The sequence below is a fragment of the Lampetra planeri genome, chromosome 12 (genome assembly GCF_965212315.1).
Source record: "Lampetra planeri chromosome 12, kcLamPlan1.2.h2, whole genome shotgun sequence".
Lineage (NCBI taxonomy): Eukaryota > Metazoa > Chordata > Hyperoartia > Petromyzontiformes > Petromyzontidae > Lampetra > Lampetra planeri.
The window spans coordinates 15,162,412-15,184,584 of record NC_136118.1 but is presented as its reverse complement, the minus strand read 5'-3'; the positions used below and the strand labels follow the sequence as shown (position 1 = coordinate 15,184,584).

At 54.6% G+C, this 22,173-nt stretch overlaps 1 protein-coding gene across 1 annotated transcript in view; it reads left to right on the top strand.

Moving 5' to 3' along the window:
* The window catches only part of INPP5F (inositol polyphosphate-5-phosphatase F), a 29,276-nt gene extending 11,565 nt beyond the window's left edge, over positions 1-17,711 (top strand). Inside the window, exons 7-21 of the mRNA XM_078599660.1 lie at positions 1,053-1,248; positions 1,669-1,848; positions 3,007-3,074; positions 3,559-3,683; positions 6,424-6,501; positions 7,591-7,711; positions 8,318-8,446; positions 8,633-8,750; positions 9,132-9,333; positions 9,784-9,855; positions 10,383-10,456; positions 11,021-11,149; positions 14,221-14,308; positions 15,135-15,549; positions 16,061-17,711. Coding sequence (XP_078455786.1) covers positions 1,053-1,248; positions 1,669-1,848; positions 3,007-3,074; positions 3,559-3,683; positions 6,424-6,501; positions 7,591-7,711; positions 8,318-8,446; positions 8,633-8,750; positions 9,132-9,333; positions 9,784-9,855; positions 10,383-10,456; positions 11,021-11,149; positions 14,221-14,308; positions 15,135-15,549; positions 16,061-16,654 — 2,589 coding nt within the window. The 3' untranslated portion in view covers positions 16,655-17,711. The remainder of the gene's footprint in view (positions 1-1,052; positions 1,249-1,668; positions 1,849-3,006; positions 3,075-3,558; positions 3,684-6,423; positions 6,502-7,590; positions 7,712-8,317; positions 8,447-8,632; positions 8,751-9,131; positions 9,334-9,783; positions 9,856-10,382; positions 10,457-11,020; positions 11,150-14,220; positions 14,309-15,134; positions 15,550-16,060) is intronic.
* Positions 17,712-22,173: the final 4,462 nt, after the last annotated feature.

Sequence of the window (22,173 nt, the reverse complement as noted above, 5' to 3'; positions counted from 1 at the left end):
CGGTCCCGCTCAGGGGACTCTGCTGATCATGTTTCGGTTTTGGCCCTTTTGAGCTCACAAATAGTTTTTGTTATTTTTATGCAGTTGGGTCAATTTATATTTTCTCAAATATCTAAAAAGGTTTTATTGACACAACCAAATATAAAAAAAACGAATTATATAAAGTACTACCACTGTCAACAAAATTAAGATGTATCAATGTGGCATGGAATACTGTGCTAGCTGCAGTGAATGTTCAGCATTTCCATCTGTATTGTACCGTTTTAGCTTTGTACCACGTGACCAGGCTTAGTGCAATTCCTACCTTTGACCCGGCACCATGGAGGTGGGGTTGATGGATCGTGCTCCGGTGTGAGGGGTTTTTGAAAGAATGTTGTAGGAGCCAAGCTTTGTTACTGCAATTGTATTTAATATCGATTATGTTTGTGCACTATTTTCGATTTCTTCTGAAACGTTTTTTTTTTTCCGATTTAATTCAGCATCTTTGTTGTGCTTGCTTCTTACGCGATTGCTTTTGTGGTTTCGGTGACCCAGGTCTCTCTTGCAAATGCGACTCTATCCTGGTCTATGCAGTTCTCACCTGGTGAACCAAAATCAACTTGCAATTGGTTGGCAGGGAGGTGCCCTTGCACCTCACAACAAGGAGGGCCTGGGTTCGATTCCTGACTTGGGTGACTTTCTCTATGGAGTTTGTTTGTTCTGCCCCTGTTTTGCATGGGTTTCCACCAGGTCCTCCCAGTTTTCCCTCCCCTTAACTAATAAACGTATAATGTCGGTCACAATTAAAATTTGCGAAAATTACTCACAAATGTATCACACGGCTGAGTTGCGTCATGCCGCACAGAGGCTGCCAATATAGGGGGACCTGCACTCTCAGACACTTCATTTCGTGACGGACAGAGCGCGTTACGTACGCAAGTTCGTCCATCGGAAACACCAGTGTTTTGCATGACGGGGCAAGCCACACACGCCTTGGCTGACTTAAAGTCGAGGCTAATTTAATTTGCAGCGGTTGAGTTTCGGTGAACCGGATGCTGCCGTCACATTCCCAGGACGAGCGGGCGAACTTCTGGATCGTGCCGGTGATCCAGGGGTTTGTGCAGATCGAGAAGCTTGTGGTGAAGTATGGGGACTCTTCGGACGACGAGCGCAGCAGCCCCGAGAGCCCGCCCACGGAAGCCTCGACCGAGGCCCCCCACCCCGAGTTCCTCGTCGCCCTCATCTCCCGGCGCAGCCGTCACCGCGCAGGTCTCACGGGCCGCCACGCGGCACGCACGCGGCACGCACGCACGCGGCACGCACGCAGGCGGGCACATGCACAGGCGGGCACGTGGCATGCACACGGCAGGCCCATGGGTGGGCAGTGGGGGGGTATGCGAACAGCTTGATGGACAAACAGGTGGGCAGGTGGACAGCCTGGCCAAAGTTATTTTTTTTACTTTCTGGAGAATGTAAATGGCGGTCACGTGAACCCATGCATGCAGCACGCGCATACACAGATAATAACGGATTCCCAATCACTGTTTGATGCAGGCAATGTTGGCAAAATAGATTAGGTCTCTGGATTTTTCGACATTTTCTGTCACGTTACTTCCAGGGGGTTTTACACAGCAGACCAAGAACGACAATTCACCACAAATGGGGTGGGGGTGGGGGGTGTTGTCACAGGCATGAGGTACAAGCGGCGTGGGGTGGACAGGGATGGCCACGTCGCCAACTTTGTGGAGACGGAGCAGCTGATCCACATTCACACGCACACGCTGTCCTTCGTGCAAACACGCGGCTCGGTGCCCGTCTACTGGAGCCAGGCTGGGTACACCTACAACCCCAGGCCACAGCTGACCAAAGGTGAGAGACTCATCTCGCTCGCCCGGTGCTCAGCTTCCAGCCAACACGCTCCGGCGCTCTCTGCTCGCTCCCAGCGGGACAATGAGCAAGCGGAATATGCCAACTATTTTGACTGATTGCCATCGACAAAAATATAAACAAGTAAAAACATGTTTTTGATGCTGGTAACCACGTCCGCTGTTGTATTCACCACTGTAAACCTGTTTCTCCACATACATGGCTAAGCCAGTTTAGAATTGCTATATATGACGGAAGTAATTTTAATTTTCATTACCAATAAATGCTTGCTTTGTGACAAATGCATGTGTGGAAATACCCACATCAAAGTTTTCACCAAAGGATCTGCGAGGTTTGTTGCTGTTACTGGTGGTGAGAGTATTTGGTATGAGTGTGATGTGGTAGCTGGTAAAGGGTAGCTGTGCGTGGCAGGGCAACGCAGCGGTAACACTCGTGCCTCACGGCAATAAGGACCTGGATTCGATTCCTGACTCGGATGCCTCTGTGTGCGGAGTTTGTATGATCTCCCCCTGTCCTACAGAGTGAGTGTAGTTTGTGTGATCTCCCCCTGTCCTACAGAGTGAGTGGAGTTTGTGTGATCTCCCCCTGTACTACAGAGTGAGTGGAGTTTGTATGATCTCCCCCTGTACTACAGAGTGAGTGGAGTTTGTGTGATCTCCCCTTGTCCTACAGAGTGAGTGGAGTTTGTATGATCTCCCCCTGTCCTACAGAGTGAGTGGAGTTTGTGTGATCTCCCCCTGTCCTACAGAGTGAGTGGAGTTTGTGTGATCTCCCCCTGTCCTACAGAGTGAGTGGAGTTTGTGTGATCTCCCCCTGTCCTACAGAGTGAGTGGAGTTTGTGTGATCTCCCCCTGTCCTACAGAGTGAGTGGAGTTTGTGTGATCTCCCCCTGTCCTACAGAGTGAGTGGAGTTTGTTGATCTCCCCCTGACCTACTTGGGTTTCCTCCCGGTTCTCCGGGTTCCTCCCATAGGTGAAACAACCAAACAATGTCACCAGTATTGGACTAACATTGCGAAGCTGAAAAATCACTTGTAGATAACTCGGCTGGTTTCACACCAAAGCAACATTACCAACAGCATATTGATGGTCTGGTGAGATGCGTGGTGGAGGTGACGGGTGCTACCCCATGTTCTTGCAGGTGACAAGGACACCAGGGATGCGTTTGAAATGCACTTTAACAAGCAGCTCGAGATCTACCAAAGGCAGGTGTGTATTATATATATATACATATTTTAAGTTACCTGTGTTTGACTGACAGCACACTTTGCTCCAGTTTTTGCTGCTAGTGTGATATATTTTTGGTTGAGGCCACGTAATTATCTGGGAAATGTTTTGTCATGAAACCCTCCACCACTCTACAAAGCCAGGCAAATAAAATTGTCACGCAGTGTACGAGCGTTTAACACGATAGTTGTTATTGTTTCAGCTCACTCATCAGTGAGTTGAAGAACAATTCTCACTGAAATCGAGCAATAAAAAATATTTTGCTTGAAAGTGCTCCAAGCATCTTCAAGATAGAATTAGTATAGGTTCAGTTAACCGTTACCTTTTAACCCATACATTGACAACACTCGACTTTAGAGTGGCATCGGCTAGAAAAGTCGGTGTCGCTCTGTCTGGCGCGTACCGGTGATTTCAAGCGACTTGCCCAACGGTGAAACAATAATGCAGTGGGAAGCGTTGATCACAGGTGGTCGTCAACCTGGTGGACCTGGCCGGTCGGGAGAAGATCATTGGGGACACGTTCCTCAAGCACGTGCTGCACTTCAACAGCAAGCAACTCACCTATATCACCTTTGACTTCCACGAGCACTGGTACCCTCACCACACTGACACCACACTGGTACCCTCACCACACGGGCACCACACTGGCACCCTCACCACACTGACACCCTCACCACACTGACACCCTCACCACACTGGCACCCTCACCACACTGGTACCCTCACCACACGGTACCCTCACCACACTGGTACCCTCACCACACTGACACCCTCACCACACAGGTACCCTCACCACACGGTACCCTCACCACACTGGCACCCTCACCACACTGGTACCCTCACCACACTGACACCCTCACCACACTGATACCCTCACCACACGGTACCCTCACCACACGGTACCCTCACCACACGGTACCCTCACCACACTGGTACCCTCACCACACTGGTACTCTCACCACACTGTACCCTCACCACACTGTACCCTCACCACACGGTACCCTCACCACACTGGCACCCTCACCACACTGTACCCTCACCACACGGTAACCTCACCACACTGACACCCTCACCACACTGGTACCCTCACCACACGGTACCCTCACCACACGGTACCCTCACCACACGGGCACCGCGGCCTGCCGAGAGCGCCCTGAGTGACTCGGCTAATTCCAGACCCTCCGTCTCGTCCGGAGACCAAGAATAAACCCCGGGAATGAGCCACTGACTCCGAATGTTCAAACTAACAGCAATGCAAGCACGGAGTTACCATTCACACTGCAGCAAAACTTTAATGTCAACACTAACCCTCGTGAGTTAACTCCAACTAATATTTTATTGACTAATTTCATGTAAAATTCACTCATAGTTTTGATCCCTTTACCCAGTGGCGGCTCCTGCAAAATCTCTCAGGGGGGGGCAAATGTCTGGATGATTGATAAGGATAAAGTCCACCCATGCAATGGATAAATTAACAGCTTAAGCATGTAAAGGCAACTTCACTTCTTTAATATTAATGAAAAATAAAGTGACTCTTACAATACATCTTGTTTGTTTCTATACTCACTATTAAAACAAACCACTCAAGTTTCTTTTATTAAAGATTCTACTAGGTGGCGACAAATTATATTGTTGGATGAAACGTGCTTACGTATGATGACGTAAGCACGTATGATGACGTAAGCACGTTAGGGCGAGCCCTCCCGGAAGCCATAGAGAATGCATTGCAGCGCCCCCGTTCGAAAAAAAACATCTTTGAATGTAAGTCTATGGGACCACTCGGGGCGATTCTCAGCTGGAGGGAAATCGCCCAAAAAGAGGCGGTACTCCACAGAACGTAGCATGACGCTGATTGGACTATATCCAGAGGCACAGTGACGGCTAGCGTGACTCTGTGGTTGAATGACATTGGTGGTGCGTCGCCCAATCGCCCTAATGAAGAAACCGCCCCTGCCTTTACCCCTAACTCATCCAGAACTGCTCATTGGCAACGGTCATGGAAATCTGTGGAATTGCTAATGTATGACTTATCATTGTGCATTCTAAATATATAATATATCATGTGAAAATTTGAATTGTTAAAAATAATGTAAACAAAATGTTAATTTTATCTCCAAAACATCTGAGACTGCTGTGTTTATCTCTGCCAGGCATCATCTCTGCCAGGAATCATCTCTGCCAGGCTTCATCTCTGCCAGGCATCATCTCTGCCAGGCTTCATCTCTGCCAGGCATCATCTCTGTTAGGCATCATCTCTGCCAGGCATCATCTCTGCCAGGCTTCATCTCTGCCAGGCATCATCTCTGCCAGGCATCATCTCTGCCAGGCTTCATCTCTGCCAGGCATCATCTCTGCCAGGCTTCATCTCTGTTAGGCATCATTTCTGCCAGGCATCATCTCTGCCAGGCATCATCTCTGTTAGGCATCATCTCTGCCAGGCATCATCTCTGCCAGGCATCATCTCTGCCAGGCATCATCTCTGCCAGGCATCATCTCTGCCAGGCATCATCTCTGTTAGGCATCATCTCTGCCAGGCATCATCTCTGCCAGGCATCATCTCTGCCAGGCATCATCTCTGTTAGGCATCATCTCTGCCAGGCATCATCTCTGCCAGGCATCATCTCTGCTAGGCATCATCTCTATCAGGCATCATCTCTGTTAGGCATCATCTCTGTTAGGCATCATCTCTGCCAGGCTTCATCTCTGCCAGGCATCATCTCTGCCAGGCATTATTATCTCTGCCAAAGTTCATCTCTGCCAGGGCTCGATGGCATCCCCCGTGTTTGCTGGATTAGCGCCGAGCAGTCCGCTGGCATGGGGGCCATCGTGGTAATAATACTCATGCACGACTCGGGTGCCTCTGTGTGGAGTTTGTATCCTCTCCTCTCTTCTCATGGGTTCTCCAGTTTTCCCCCATAGCTATAAAACACACAAACAGGGGAACTGATATTGGTCAAACATTCCAGTGCTGCAAAATTACCGGCAGGTTATTCAAACGGTTTACACAGAGCAACATTGTTCCCGACTGTGCAATAATATAAATAATAATTATGAATCACAATTGCTGCTGACAGCACAGCGAGGTTGGAGAGCAGCAACTTGTGGATCGCCGTGCTGCGAACGAGCAGCTAGTGCGGTCAAACAGCCCCGACACTGACCGCCTTCATTCAGCAGTGGATTGACATGTGGCTTCAACGCTACGAACGATGATTGGTAACCATCAATCGCCGGCGATTACACGATGAGAAGTCAGTGCAAACGGTTCCACAGATGCGTATTGGCGCGGTGTGCGCGCCCGCTTGCTTGTGTTGACGTGCGCGTCCCGTCCCCAGCCGCGGCATGAAGTTTGAAAACGTTCACATTCTCACGGACGCCATCTCCGAGATTATCAATGACATGAAATGGTGCTGGTAAGCGTTTATCTCTTTGCGACATAAACCAATCGCGCCACCGAACTATAAACCCGATGGTCGACATGGTGTGCTCCACCGTGTGCTCCACCGTGCATGCTCACTCGCATGTGCTCCACCGTGTGCCCCTGCCTGTCATGCGTCTTTGTCTTTGTGTACCAATGGGGAGCAGCGGTGCAGCGGTTAGCGTGCCGCACTACGGACCCGGCGCCTCGAGTTTGATTCCCGCTCGCAGTCGAAATCAGTGACGAATATCTGAACTGGTCATGGACCTCCACTAAGTCGACTCGCCTTTAAATTACCATCTTATCCAGTGTGTGAACATCACCATCAACACCACGTCAGTGTGTGAACATCACACACTGAGGTGGTGTTATGCAGTGTGTGAACATCAAAATTGTGGAGAAAAAGGCAGCTTGACGTGGTGTTGGCCACCCACCCCCCTCGTGTACATGCCAGTCTCCAAATGTGCTCGCTAACAGCACCTCCGCTTAGCACGGTCGGCTGCGTCCGGTGAAAAAGAAGTTGAACATACGTAGTTACCCCAACAGTATATTACGTAGTTGCCCCAACAGTATATTACGTAGTTGCCCCAACAGTATATTACGTAGTTGCCCCAACAGTATATTACGTAGTTGCCCCAACAGTATATTACGTAGTTGCCCCAACAGTATATTACGTAGTTGCCCCAACAGTATATTACGTAGTTGCCCCAACAGTATATTACGTAGTTGCCCCAACAGTATATTACGTAGTTGCCCCAACAGTATATTACGTAGTTGCCCCAACAGTATATTACGTAGTTGCCCCAACAGTATATTAAAGGCTAATTGGGGGATCTTTGCCTTTGTCCCATTGGATGAGTGCAGTAAGCGAGGTCAGGGCGCTGGGTGGGAAGTGAGTCAATGAGAACGGTGTGGTGGTTACGACCGTGGGTGGCAAGTGTCTGCGTGTGTGGTGGGTGTCGGCGTGGGTGGCGAGGGTCTGCGTGTGTGGTGGGTGTCGGCATGGGTGGCGAGGGTGGCGAGCGTCTGCGTGCGTGGTGGGTGCCGGTGTGGGTGGCGAGCGTGTCTGTGCGTGCGTTGCCAGGGCGGACGCGGCAGGGCTCATTCAGGCCCAACAAGGAGTGTTCCGCGTGAACTGCATGGACTGCCTCGACCGCACCAACGTGGTGCAGGCCGCCATCGCCCGCATCGTCATGGAGAGCCAGGTGTCTGCGTCTCCCACCACTAACCACGGCACCGCCAATCTCTGCACAAATGTCCCTAACCCCACCCGCACTTGCTAATATCATCATCATTGTGATCATCATCTGGTGACCGGGCTACTCTGGTGTGTCATTGAGATTTTGGTCCACAACACTGCATTCTGTGTTCGGAATTTTACTTGACCCATCATTCTACTGTGGTAGATAAAACGAGTACTGTCCGTATAAATTCTATATTTGTTCTCCATTCAATATTTGTTGTCCATCAATATAAGTAAGTGGGATTGCGCAGGACACGTCAGGAGAAGAGATGATGGTCGATGGTGAAGAATAGCGATGTAGTGGCAGCTGAGGGAGGTGACGCTCCCTGTGCAGGTGCTAACCGCTTCTTTATTACATCGCAGGATTGCGAGAGATGGTGGTGGCTTGAGGCCTTTGTCCAGCAGTGGATCGATCATGCCTGATGATGGCAGAGATAATGGCCCCCACCATAGGAATGTGGAATTTTCACAGCCCGCAGACCCCCACAGAGATGTGACCGTCAAACGCGCGTCGAACGCGGAGAAGGGCCCCGTGTTTTGACCGAGCCCCTCCTCCCGCCCCTCTCAGCTAAAGAAGCTGGGCGCCATGCCCCCGGAGCACCAGCTGCCCATTAAATGCCGGCGCATCTACCAGGTGATGTGGGCCAATCACGGGGACACCGTGAGCCGGCAGTACGCGGGCACGGCCGCCCTCAAGGTGAGTTGTGCGCCGCCTTGCTCGTCAGCAGCACCCCCTTGGGCTCACGGCAGGGGAGCTCGCGGGTCTGCCGCTTTCACGCGCGCTTGTGTGACGTGTGGCCACTAGGCGCTTGTGTGACGTGTGCAACAAATCCAACTGCCATGCGTGCGAGCGTCGTAACGGCGTGCGTGTCCCCGCTCGCAGGGGGACTTCACGCGCACTGGCGAGCGGCGGTTCGCCGGCGTGATGAAGGACGGCTACAACTCGGCTAATAGATACTACCTCAACCAGTTCCGCGACGCCTATCGGCAAGCTGCCATAGGTGCGGTGCACACACACCGAGCATCGCGCTACTCCTGGTCTTGCGGTGTGATCCCTGCCAGCTACCCACGCAACGTGCCTCTGGCTCAAACTATCTCATGATTTGTTTTATTCATAGCTGTCCTGCCTGGTCCCATAGGAGGACATGGAACAAAAACATTTGCTTTCAAAGAAAATGCTGATATAATTTTTTCCAGAAAAAGTGATAAATTCCACCAAATTTTGAGTCGCCATTAAGACTGCCCTTTGAATAAGCGTAACCTGTCTGGTATTTTGTTTAACACAATATTATTTGGACTGCCTCTGTGCCACTCTCAGTGAGCATTGTTTTGTTTGCCTGGCCGTGACGGTGCCATCTGTCCTGTGCCGCCTGCGTGCGCAGACCTGATGCAGGGGCTGCCGGTGACGGATGACCTGAGCACCATCGTGAGCCGCGAGCGGCACCACGAGGCGCTGGCTCGCAGGGAGAGCCGGCGCAGCCAGGCCGAGCAGGTGAGCCAGCTGCTGCAGTCCTGCATGAAGCAGCTGCTGCCCAGCCACGAGGAGTTCCACGGGGGCTGGGCGCTCATCGACTGCGACCCCAGGTGAGGGCGAGGCGCACGGCCCTCGACCCCCCGCTCAGCGCCACCGCACCCTGCTGCTCACACGGAGCCCCCTGCACATACGTGCTCGGCGCGAATGCTCACAGCTGCTCACACATGAACGACACGTGCTTCACAGTGCTTGTACGCAAATTATTCGATTGCTACTGCCCAGTAGTTTTGCGTTAGTGCAGTGACAGAGCTGTCGATGAGTTCGACGCGTCTTCTACACACGAGGCGTAAACACGCACGGGACGGCTCGCAGCACGGAGCCGCCGCGTCTCTCCGCGTCTGGGGTTGTGTGCTTGGCGGGCATCGTGCGGGCGGTCTGGAGCAGGCGCAGGAGTGCACATGGCGAGAACTCCGGAGGTGGGGTCTGTGACGTCAAGGCCAATGTGGCACGGAGGGGGGCGGTGGAGGTGACCGCGTCCGTGTTGAATGTGACCCCCACAGTCTGACGGACGCCACGCACCGCGACGTCGACGTCCTGCTCATCCTCACCAACCGCGCGTACTACGTCGCATAGTGAGTCGCGGCAAAGATGCACATGCACCGGTGCACGCGTGTATGTGTGTGCGTGTCTGCATGGCGGGTTAGCACGCTGCGCCACGAACCCGGCCACCCACGTTCCATTCCCCACTCACGGCCATCACCAGTGACGATTATTTGAATCGGTCCTGAGCTTTCCCTAGGTCAACTAGGCCTCAAATGAGTACCTGGTGCGGTTAGCACCAGGTACTCATTATAGCACACTGTGCTATAAACCCGGCGGCCCAAGTTTAATTTGCGCTCACGGCCACCATCGGTAACGAATATCTGAACTGGCCCTGGACATCCCCTAGGCCCTGGACCTTGGCTAGGCGTTCACATGTTACTCACCACCTGAGGTGTATCACGTGTCAATGATGAAGCGTCAGCGCAAGCCTCAGCTGCTTATTCACCGTGCGAACCACGTGCGTGCCAACCGCGTGCGTGCCAACTGCGTGCATGCCAACCGCGTGCGTGCCAACCGCGTGCGTGCGGTCTGCGGCATGTGACCGTGTGTGCTGCAGCTTTGACGAGGAGGCTGATAAGATCACTCACTACCAGAGGATCGACCTGGCCGACCTGGAGAAAATAGAGATCGGTGAGCGTGCTTCACCTGGTCGGACGCAACGATTCTCGTGATGATTGATGATGATGAATGATGATGAGGAATATTTCAAGCAGTGAGCTCTAGAGGTAATAATGAGCGGAGCACTACGTTTTCGCAGACAATGGTGCAATCCATTGTTGATCTTTGGGCGAGGCCACATAACGATCTGGCCAAATTTGTGTCGTTAAGACCCCTCCACCACCCAACACGGCCAAAACGAATGTAATTGTGACGAGTACGGGCGTACGCATTTCAGCTTCCCGGTAAGTTCCAGAACGAGTCTCACAACCAGATTTGAAGATCGGCCAAGAACGATTTGCGAGCGTCCCCTGCACGAGCGCCGACTGGCAGATTACACGATGCCCTGCACACGCAGTGTAACCAGAGCGCCAAACGGCTCCAACGAGGGGAACGCTTTTTGTACCAGGGGTTAGCAATGCTCGTGTAAGCAGTGGAGTGACAACTTCCGTTTGTTTGAGGTTTCGCCGAACATGTGAATATATCGATAGCGACGTATCCACACGCCGAGTTGAGTCGGCGCCGCGCTCGTTGCAGGCCCTGAGCCCACGCTGTTCGGGAAGCCCAAGTTCATCTGCATGCGCGTGCACTCCACGTTCAACGGCGCCGGCGGATACTTCCACACGCTGCGAGCCGCCACGCGCTCCCCCGAGGACAGCGGCAAAGGTGAGCGTGCGTGTGCAGCTGTGTGTGGGGGGGGGAGTGGTAGTGTAGCGGTTAGCACGCTGCGCTACGAACCGAGACCCAAGGTCGAATCCCGCTCACGGCCGACACCAGTGACAATTATCTGAACCGGTTCTGGGCCTCGGCTGGTTTACTCAGCCTGAAATGAGTACCTGGTGCGGTGTGTCAACATCCCAACTGTGGAGCTAAAAGCGGCTGGGCGTGATGTTGGCCACCTACCCCCTCGTATGCCACAGTGCCGGCCTTCACAGGTGCTCGCTAACAGCACTTGCCCCAACAGTCTGTTACAGGCTATATACGGGGCTATATGGAGCTGCGTGTGTGTGGAGCTACGTGTGTGGAGCTGCGTGTGTGGAGCTGCGTGTGTGGGGGGGCTGTGAATGTGTGAAGCTCCTTGTGTGTGGAGCTGCGCTAGTGTGCAGCTTCATGTGTGTGGAGCTATGTGTATTGGGGGCTGTGTGCGTGTGGAGTTGCGTGTGTGGGGGGGCTATGAGTGTGTGGAGTTGCGTGTGTGGGGGGGGCTGTGTGTGTGTGGAGCTACGCGTGTGGGGGGCTGTGTCCGTGTGGAGTTGCGTGTGTGGGGGGGCTGTGAGTGTGTGGAGTTGTGTGTGTGGGGGGGCTGTGTGTGTGTGGAGTTGCGTGTGTGGGGGGGCTATGAGTGTGTGGAGTTGCGTGTGTGGGGGGGCTGTGTGTGTGTGGAGCTACGCGTGTGGGGGGCTGTGTCCGTGTGGAGTTGCGTGTGTGGGGGGGCTGTGAGTGTGTGGAGTTGTGTGTGTGGGGGGGCTGTGTGTGTGTGGAGTTGCGTGTGTGGGGGGGCTGTGTGTGTGTGGAGCTACGCGTGTGGGGGGGCTGTGTGCGTGTGGAGCTGCGTGTGTGGGGGGCTGTGTGTGGAGCTACGCGTGTGGGGGGGCTGTGTGCGTGTGGAGCTGCGTGTGTGGGGGGCTGTGTGTGTGTGGAGCTACGCATGTGGGGGGGCTGTGTGCGTGTGGAGTTGCGTGTGTGGGGGGCTGTGTGTGTGGAGTTGCGTGTGTGGGGGGGCTGTGTGTGTGTGGAGTTGCGTGTGTGGGGGGGCTGTGAGTGTGTGGAGTTGCGTGTGTGGAGGGCTGTGAGCGTGTGGAGTTGCGTGTGTGGGGGGGCTGTGTGTGTGTGGAGCTATGTGTGTGGGGGGCTGTGTGCGTGTGGAGTTGCGTGTGTGGGGGGCTGTGAGTGTGTGGAGTTGCGTGTGTGGGGGGGGCGTGTGTGGGGGGGCTGTGTGCGTGTGGAGTTGCGTGTGTGGGGGGCTGTGTGTGTGTGGAATTGCGTGTGTGGGGGGCTGTGTGTGTGTGGAGTTGCGTGTGTGGGGGGGCTGTGTGTGTGTGGAGTTGCGTGTGTGGGGGGGCTGTGAGTGTGTGGAGTTGCGTGTGTGGGGGGCTGTGAGCGTGTGGAGTTGCGTGTGTGTGGAGCTATGTGTGTGGGGGGGCTGTGTGCGTGTGGAGTTGCGTGTGTGGGGGGGCTGTGTGTGTGTGGGGGGCTGGGTGTGTGTGGAGTTGCGTGTGTGGGGGGCTGTGTGCGTGTGGAGTTGTGTGTGTGGGGGGCTGTGTGCGTGTGGAGTTGCGTGTGTGGGGGGGCTGTGTGTGTGTGGAGTTGCGTGTGTGGAGTTGCGTGTGTGTGGAGCTATGTGTGTGGGGGGGCTGTGTGCGTGTGGAGTTGCGTGTGTGGGGGGGCTGTGTGTGTGTGGGGGGCTGTGTGTGTGTGGAGTTGCGTGTGTGGGGGGCTGTGTGCGTGTGGAGTTGCGTGTGTGGGGGGGCTGTGTGTGTGTGGAGTTGCGTGTGTGGAGTTGCGTGTGTGGGGGGCTGTGTGCGTGTGGAGTTGCGTGTGTGGGGGGGCTGTGTGTGTGTGTGGGGGGCTGTGTGTGTGTGGAGTTGCGTGTGTGGGGGGCTGTGTGCGTGTGGAGTTGTGTGTGTGGGGGGCTGTGTGCGTGTGGAGTTGCGTGTGTGGGGGGGCTGTGTGTGTGTGGAGTTGCGTGTGTGGAGTTGCGTGTGTGGGGGGCTGTGTGTGTGTGGAGTTGCGTGTGTGGGGGGGCTGTGTGTGTGTGGAGTTGCGTGTGTGGAGTTGCGTGTGTATGGAGCTGTGTGCGTGTGGAGCACCGCGGTTAGCAGCACAGCGGTTGGCATGCTGCACTTCCAACCCGGCGACCGGAATTCGATTCCCATTCACGGCCAACACCTGTGATGATTATCTGAACTGATCCTGGACCTCTCCTAGGTCGACTCAGTCTCATTTGAGTGGCAAGTGCAATGTATAAACATTACCACTTGGGAGACAAAGGCGGCGAGGCGTGGTGCCGGCTACCCACCTCCTCGTGTGCTGTGCCGGCTTTCATAGGACCTACTCAATGGCGGAGGCAGGATTTTTAGGTAGGGGAGGCAACCCCTCCGCGTGTGATCCTATCATCTCATAGAGCCCCTGGCACATAATAATATGCTACACAGTGGCAGTGGGGGTCGTAAAATGCCGATTTATTACTAATAACCCCCATTGATCCGATCGAAATTAGGGATTTCGATCGGATCATTGGGGGGGCACGTGCCACCTCACCCCTCCACTGGCTCCGCCAGTGGTTCTACTTACTAACAGCACTCGCCCCAACAGTCTGTTAAGGCTATATGGGGGATCTTTGTCTCTTTTGCGTGTGGAGCTGTGTAGAGAACAGTCTTGGGCAGACATGTGCTGGTCTCGTAAACGATATGGAAACGTCACGGCACACGTGGCAGGCCGCAGTTTGCATAGCAGGCGTCTAGCAGCCACACTCCATCGGTCATCGCGGTGGTCGTGGCCGAGTTGTCCTATTGCATTATTTCTACGGCCACAAATGTGACCGTCTCATCGATTGCAACCGATTGTGAGATGCACGAACACGTGCAGTCCTGTGCTCGAGCGTTTGCGTCAATCGTTTACAAAGCACGCCGCTCGCTTCTACTTGAAGTGTAACTTTGACCGGGATCGTTGACACGTTCGAGTGTCGGCGGCCGTGGTGCACGACGTGCCGTGTGACACGCCGCACTGTGCTGCAGACACGCTGCAGTGCATCACGGAGATCTTCCAGATCGTGAAGCAGACGAGCGGCGGCACCCTGCCGCAGACCGAGGGCAAGCTGGAAAAGTAAGTCCCGGGGTGCGACGCAGGACAGCGGCGCCTGGCAGAAGGAGGCGATAACGATTACAAAATATATTTAATATAATAATTGGTTTTTTACCCTTTTATTTGGCAACAAAACTGACACTTTTGTTTTAACAAGGAGTCATGTTTGCATTGACCACAATACCAGCGGTCGGAATGCAAACAAAAAACACAACTCTAATAATGTATCTGGTCCAACACCATGTGTTGGACCAGATACATTATCAGAGGCTCTAAGAAAAGCTGTTTCGGGTGTGGGCCAATCAATTTCAAGGACAGTGCATACTCCTTGTAAAAAAGGTGTCAGTTTTGTTGCCAGATAAAAGGGTAAAAAAACAATTATCATATTTTGCTACTGGCAAAGGAGGTTCCAATGGTGGCATATTTAATATGTTTGTACGTTTGGCATTCGCAACGTTCTCATAGCGCAGGGCCGCAAGGCCTGTGTCGCCGGTGCAGTCGGCCGCCTAAGGTCACAGTGACGAGATGTTAACCACCTTGCCTGGTATACAGGTCATGGGTTCGATCCCAACCCTGACGATACCTGCATATTTGGAGTTTGCAATTCTCTCAATGGTTGTGTGGATTTTTCTCCGGATCCTCCGGTTTTTCCCTCCACATTTCGAATCAACATCATGTGTTTAGAGTATTCGGCTGTTATAAATTTCCACGAGATAAGTCCCTTTGTTGAGCTATAATTTGTGGTCAGGCTGCTTCTGAAAAATAACTATATAGCTCAGGGGGGCTTATCTGGTAAAATAAAAACGGTTTCGTTTTTCTTTGTAAAGCCTGTCTCCCGGGCGCGCAGGAAGAAGAGCAAGCCACACGAGGAGATCATCGGCGTGTCGCACAAGGAGGAGGAGGAGGGCGGCGACGGCTGGTCAGAGGAGAACTTCTCGAAGCTGTCGCTGGGCTCCCCGTCGGGCCGCTCGGGGCTGGCGCAGAGCAAGCGCTACCTGGCAGGCGTCCAGCAGAACGTGCGCAGCAAGTTCTCCTCGCTCAACCAGAGGGTCAAGCAGTCCAAGCCCAACGTGAACCTCGCCGACCTCGGCAGCAACTTCCGCACGCTGGGCGCGTTCGGGGGGCCCAATCAGCCGAGGGCCGCCGCCGTCGCCGCGGCGCAGCACGCTCAGCCGGGCCGCGGGTGCCCGCAGGCCTCTGGGCAGCGGGCGCTGGACGCCGACAGCGACCCGTCGCTCTCCGACTCGGACAGCATGGCAGAGGTCGGCACCAGCCCCTGGGGTCACACGTCAAATGGCGGGTTTCGTCATCATCAGCATCGTCAGCCATGATCACTCCACTGCTGGATGGAGGCCTCCCCACGCCGTCGCTTCCCCATACGGTCCTACGATGCCACAATCCATCTTCCTGTAGTTCATGAGCTGATCTCATCTCCACTCTCGTCCATCGGCCCTTCTCGTGACGTGTCCTCCCCAAAGCCCACTCACTTCCCTTCCCAATGTCTTTAAGTGGCGTTTGTTCCCCGAGACGCCTGTTCCTCTTTGTGTCCCCCGGTGTCATTCCGAGCACACACCTCCTCATGCTTCTTTACGCACTTGTCAGCTTTGATGTTCTTTGCATTTTGATAGAGAAGCCGTCGAGAAAATCTTTTTCCTAAAACAATTGGGCAAGTTAAGTTTCCTCTCCTACAAAATATTCGTAGAGCGGTGTTCTGGGATGCCGCGACTGCTGACCGCGTGGTTGCCGGGCGCGCCGGTGCGGCTGTCCCCCCAGGACGAGGATGAGTTTGGGATCGCGACGGCCAAGTCCGACGACGAGCGCCACGCGTCGCAGCCCGACGTCCTGGACTACGTCCTGCCGAGCTGCGGCATCGTGGCGTCCGCTCCGCCCGCGGCGCGCCCCTGCGGCGGCAGCGGCCTCGTTCGCCCCTCCAGCATCGTCGTCACCGACTGCAGCGACCCGGCCCGAGAGGCCACGCGGTCCGTCGAGGAGTTCCCCGGGGATTCGGCGGACCCCGAGGAGCGGCAGGAGCCGGCGCGGCGGCCCTCGCGCCTCGACATTGCGTGCGGAGAGCCGGCGGCCACGGCGGGCGGCCCGCGGGCGGGCGCGTCGGACGAACGCGCCAGTCCCGGCGGGCGGCCCACCCCCACCTCCGCCGAGGGCAGCCGCACCGTGTCGCCTTTCGCGCGCATCAAGAGCTCGATGGCGCAGATGGCCAACATGCCGTCCCCGCTGGGCCTACTGCAGGGCATGAGCTTCCCGTCGGGGCGCAGCCCAGAGCCCGATTCCCAGGAGTCCCAGGAGCAGAGCCTCCATGAAATCAAGGCCATGATGCAAAACTGCCAGACGCGCATTATCCAGATCTAACCAAAATACAACAAGTCTCCTGCATCCACACAGACACCTTCGATTATCTCCGTTGGCTACGTACGGTGCGAAAGAAGTTCAACATACTTACATACACAACCCCCCTGCATCCACACAGAAACACTTGAGCATGCGACACGCAGTGACCACCAGGTGACAAGCAGCAACGTGTATCATGGCCGGCAGTAATCCTGTGTTACACTCGCGATATAAATATATACAGGACCATTATGTTATTATTCTTATTACTGAATGTCTTAAAAGTGCACTTTAACATATATAGTGTTGGAATTTAACTTTAAAGAGATGCTCTGTCAACATGATAACTAATTTACAATTCGGTGTTATTTTCGTTTGTAAATTATTTTACCAATAACCTAATAGAGACAATTTCATAGTGACCCCCATACACAATCCAATCATAGATCCCCGATTATAAACGTTGGGAAGACAAGTTTTTATATTTTTCACAACGGCCATTGTTTGAATGGAGAACGCGAGAGGGAGCGCCACGTGCCCGTGATCGCCAGAGGGGCGCACGAGGGGTCCAAGGGTCGCCGTTTACGCAACGCAGAATGACACCGCCGGACAACTCGCGCCGCGTCCAACTCCTGCCTTGAGGGACATAGTGACTGGTTCTTGAGAAGGCCGCCGTTTAGCCTATAAGTAAACATTTTATTGACAGTAACACCCTTAAAATCATTAAACCCCAACTACTGTGTCACGACTATAAAGGAGCAATACAGTGGAAGGGTGCGCCGTGTGAACCCGTGACGGCGCGTCGGTGTCGCCGCGTCGCCATTCTCGTCGCGGTGAGGCCCGAGGGACGGAGCGCCGTGGGCTGGGCGCGCGCGGACGGCCTTGCCTCCTCCGCTCTGGACACATTCCAAACTCAAGACTGTTGTATCCAACTCTTTCATTTTACAGCTGACGTTTTGTTATCTTTTACGATGTTTGATAAATGCGTACGTAAATATGTACCCGTGGGGTTTGTGCTGTTGGTACTGTATCGTAAGTGCTATCGTTTTGAGGTTTAATACATGTCAAGCTTGCTGAACTTGAGCCTCACGCAGTGGTTAATTCCCTGTGCGAGCCTTGCCGCACCACAGGGCTCCCGTCCGCACGCTTCTGCTGCCCCGCACGCACGTGCAGTCATGGGGGTGCAGGCCCATGCACGAACAGCATCGGTGCTTAAACCTTCAGCTGTGCACGGCTGCTCTAGCAGATGGCATTGGAAGAGATGAGAGAAGTGTGGTCTGCTCTTGGCCGCAGGTCGTGTTCTGGACCTGGTCGAGATGGTCCCACTTCCTGAGGTTTTCTCTGCAACAGAGCCAACACCTCCCAACACCTGTACAGAGGTGGTCGCCAGCGTTCAGTGTTGCCGTTAGGTCCCCTCTGTGGTTCCTGTAGGCAATGGAACTTGACAGCTGGCACGGCGACATCCACCCAAAGAAACCTGGAGGATTACTCCAGCCATGCATGGGAAGGGATAGAGGGACTCATCGCCATAGATACATTCAATCAATGCATGATACTGGACTTGCCGCATTGCCACACAGGTGTGTGGCCTTGCATCCACCGACTGAATGCACGAATGCCAGTTCCACACGCGCGACATGAGTGTCCGCATGTGTGGAACTGGCGATTGAACACTTCCCAGCTCGCAATGTGGTCGCTCCATGTGCAATGCCATCGTCAGTCATTGAAGTGGTGCTCTTCTCCTGTTTACAGCCCTGAGCCAGTGTTGGAAATTCCACATTCCTTTGGTGGGGGAAGGTTTATCCGTAGGGCAACCGCTGCATAATTAAGTGGTACTAATTTTATTGACCCTGGAGGGATGATGGGTCGAGTCACCCACGAACTGGGATTTGAACTCTCAACCTTGTGATTGTGAGCCGCTCGCTCCACCGCTGATCCACTGGGCCGGCAATGCCTCGCTCGGAACCAATTTGCATCGGCAGAGCAGGAAATGATGACCAAACGCTCAATCGCCCGAGCACACACACATGGCCTTGTACACAGCTACTGCTTATTTCCATTGAGTACAGTCACTTCCAATAAGGCGAGTGAGTATATTAGGAGAGAAACACTAACGAATGCATTCTATCGGAGGGCGATAAAGATGTAACGGCTTTATGACAGGCGAATAGCCTAGGCATCTATTGCTCCCGAGTGGAATGTCTCACGGTTGGTATAATGACTTTTACTGAATGTGAGAGCGCCCGAAATACACCTTGCAGTTGAGTGAGGCGGAGCCTTGGCACTGCCAGCAGGGATGACGCCGTTGTGAGAGGCAGCGTCCTCCATGCAGGCGCGCTGGCTGCCCAGGCAGCAGCAGCAGGGCAGCAGCAGGGCAGCAGCAGGGCAGCAGCAGGGCAGCAGCAGGGCAGCAGGCACGCGGTGGACTTTACGGCGTGTTCCATCCCACAGGCAGCAATCAGAGGCCGATGGAGAAATTTCACAAGGGTGGTCCCAAAATGTGTAATTCTTTAACTTGGATCCTACGTTAACAAATGTCATGTATTTGCTCTGGGCAATACCAATACAATGCCGAATTTTGGGATATCAAGGTGGGGGGGGGGGGGGGCACTGACCAGCTTCGTGTACATCCCAAGGTTGTGCTGTTAAAACATAATTCGGCTCGTGCATTTCCTAAGACGACCATCCATGATGCACGTTTTGAATCTGATCCAAAATGCCTGAAGATGAATTGTCTTCTCTGCTGCTGCACGACCCTTGAATGTGGACACGGGTGAAGCCAAGCCTCGCGGCACGAGGCCAGTGCACAGCAGCAATCTCTGCATGAGCGCACACTCAATCACTTGGTTCACTTGGGCTTTTTTGCCCAGATTTAGTAACATTTGATTATTTCTATTTTATTCTGCTTGTTTACTCAGGGAAGCCTCATTGAGTCTCAATATTTTGTTTCAGGGAGGCTCCCGGTAGGGTTTTGCGTTCGGGGGAAATTATTGCTCCGTTTCCCAATTGAGTAAAATGTGCGATGTGTGATTTAGCAAATTTGGACACAATGGCCTCCTTCCCGAATGACGTCCCCTGCGAAGCACGCCGCGATCTGCTTGGCGATGGGAGGCCTCCTCCTCAACATCACGCACCCGGTTTGATCACAATCCACCTTCGATGATTGCCCGTGGTATTTACACCCGAGTCGCCTTCCAGCCGTGTGCCTCCACCGGAGGGCTTCATCTGTGTAAGTCAACACGTCGTTCTAGTTCACCAATCCAGTCGTGTTTGTTTAACACGTAGCAGGCTTTCGCGACCAATATCATCCATAATAGAGTTTGTTTTGGGTTAGATCGTGTAAACCCGCCACCACCCGACATCAGCCAACCGGTCAGGGTTGTCACGTAAAGAGAACGTGCCACTTCGTCACTCGTACCGCACGCCCGTGGTGTGTTGGAGAGCCAAGCCACAACATTTCGTCGCGTTTGCTTTGCGTCCTGTCCATCATTTTACAATCCCACTCGAACTCTCAGCAAAGCCTCGCCCAGAAAAGCCATCCTCAGCCCCTGCCCCACGCGACACTCGAGTCAGTGCGGCAACTCGCGCCGCTGCACGGCGACGTCTAATTGTAAGTGGCACACTGCCGACGAAAGTCCGAACGGTGGATGCGACATCGAGACGACGGCGCGGGCGTGGCCCCGCAGCGAGGAGCGGCGTCAGTGGGGCTCCCCGGGGCGGGGGGGGGGCCTCACCACGGGGCCCCTTCACAACACCAACAACAACCACCACCACCAACAACACCAACAACAACCACCACAACCAACACCACCACCACCCGGGGCGGGGGGGGGGGGCCTCACCACGGGGCCCCTTCACAACACCAACAACAACCACCACCACCAACAACAACCACCACCAACACCACCACCCGGGGCGGGGGGGGGGGCTCACCACGGGGCCCCTTCACAACACCAACAACAACCACCACCACCAACAACAACCACCACCAACACCACCACCACCACCCGCTCACCCGGGGGGGGGGGGGGGGCCTCGCTCGCTCCTCACCACCGTTAATTTCCCCACACCGTAGTTCTAATTTTATTGACCCCATTGAGATAATGGTCTGAGTCAACCCCCATCCATGATCGGAAATGAGGATGGGCAAAACAAATCGATACATCGGTAACGGTGAATACAATTGTGCTGAAACGTCCAACAACATCTGGATCTCGATGTTCTGACATCGCTGTTGTGTTGATCACGTTGGAAAAAAAGGCCAAAAAATAAATGTAAGCTCTTGGATGAAAACCCCTATATCTGATGAAAGCACGTCTGTGAAAGCTACGAGATATCTGTGAAAAAAATACTTCATAGCTCATCGGATTCTTCCAGTATTAATATTCTAAAACGTCGTTCAGTTCGTGGTGCACCATCGATGAATGGCGTCATGCATACTTGACCCCCCCCCCCCCATGCGACAATAACGAGGTGACGCCTTCAAACTCAACTCAACGGGAAGTATTACTAGACGATCTAGAAGTATTACATGTCACGCCGTGACGCCGAAGCGCGGGGGCTCCCCAACGCGCGGGGCCTGGGGCAGTCGCCCCGATTCGCCGTGCCCGAGGGACGGCTCCGCTCGCACGCGATGCCACGATGCTTGTTACAGTACAGTATCCACAAGTGGAGTATCCACAAGTCGCCCGTTCGATCTCCCGGCACGGCAGCTGAATCAATGGTCAAGTTGCCTCACGTCTGCCCACCCCCTACGCCTCTGTCCCCCGAGCGGTATAAAGGTACACACCGCGGTTTCTCGCCCGCCAGCTCGCGTGTGGTGGGGTAACGTGTGGGTATTCGCCACCTCTTCAAACAATTCTTGTCAGCGTGCCAGAGGAGACGTCAGTATCCCTCTGGAGTGGCGCCTCTCGTCCGCCAGCAGTGGCGTGAGCGAGCTACTTCGGGGCTGCGCCCGCACCTGCAATCACCGAGCACCGAAAGCCCCACCACCTTCGTGAGCGAAATGCCGCTGGCGCCGGTTACCGGGTGACGCCGCGCTCGTCTAAATGCCGCGTCCACTCGAGGTGCACGTGGCCCGCGCGCCGCAGGTTCCCGTGGCGATCAATCCCGCGCGGGATTTAAAACAACATTTTGACAATTGCGACATTTAACTGCGGCTGGCCTGAATGGATCCCCTCCACGTAGCCCTGTGGTGTGAGCGAGATAGAGAGCCGTGTCAGGCTGCTGGAGGGCGGTCAGGGGGGGGGGGGGCACGGCCCGACCGGCCACGCGGCGCGTCCGTCACCGCCAGCGGCATCGTCGTGGCCGCACTCATCGGGGGCGCCAGAGCTCGGGCTGGTGGCCACGTGGGGACGCCGGCACCTCCGATGTGCACGGCTGGAGACGCAGGGCGCGAGGCAAGTCCGGCACCCTGCGGCCACCGTGCGCCCTGACGCCTGCCCGCGAGTGGTGACGGCTCGCGCGTGTGCCGACTGTGGGGTTAGTGGGGTTAGTGGGGGGGGGGGGGCTATAGGGGCCCTCGGGTGTGAGGGTGCCCC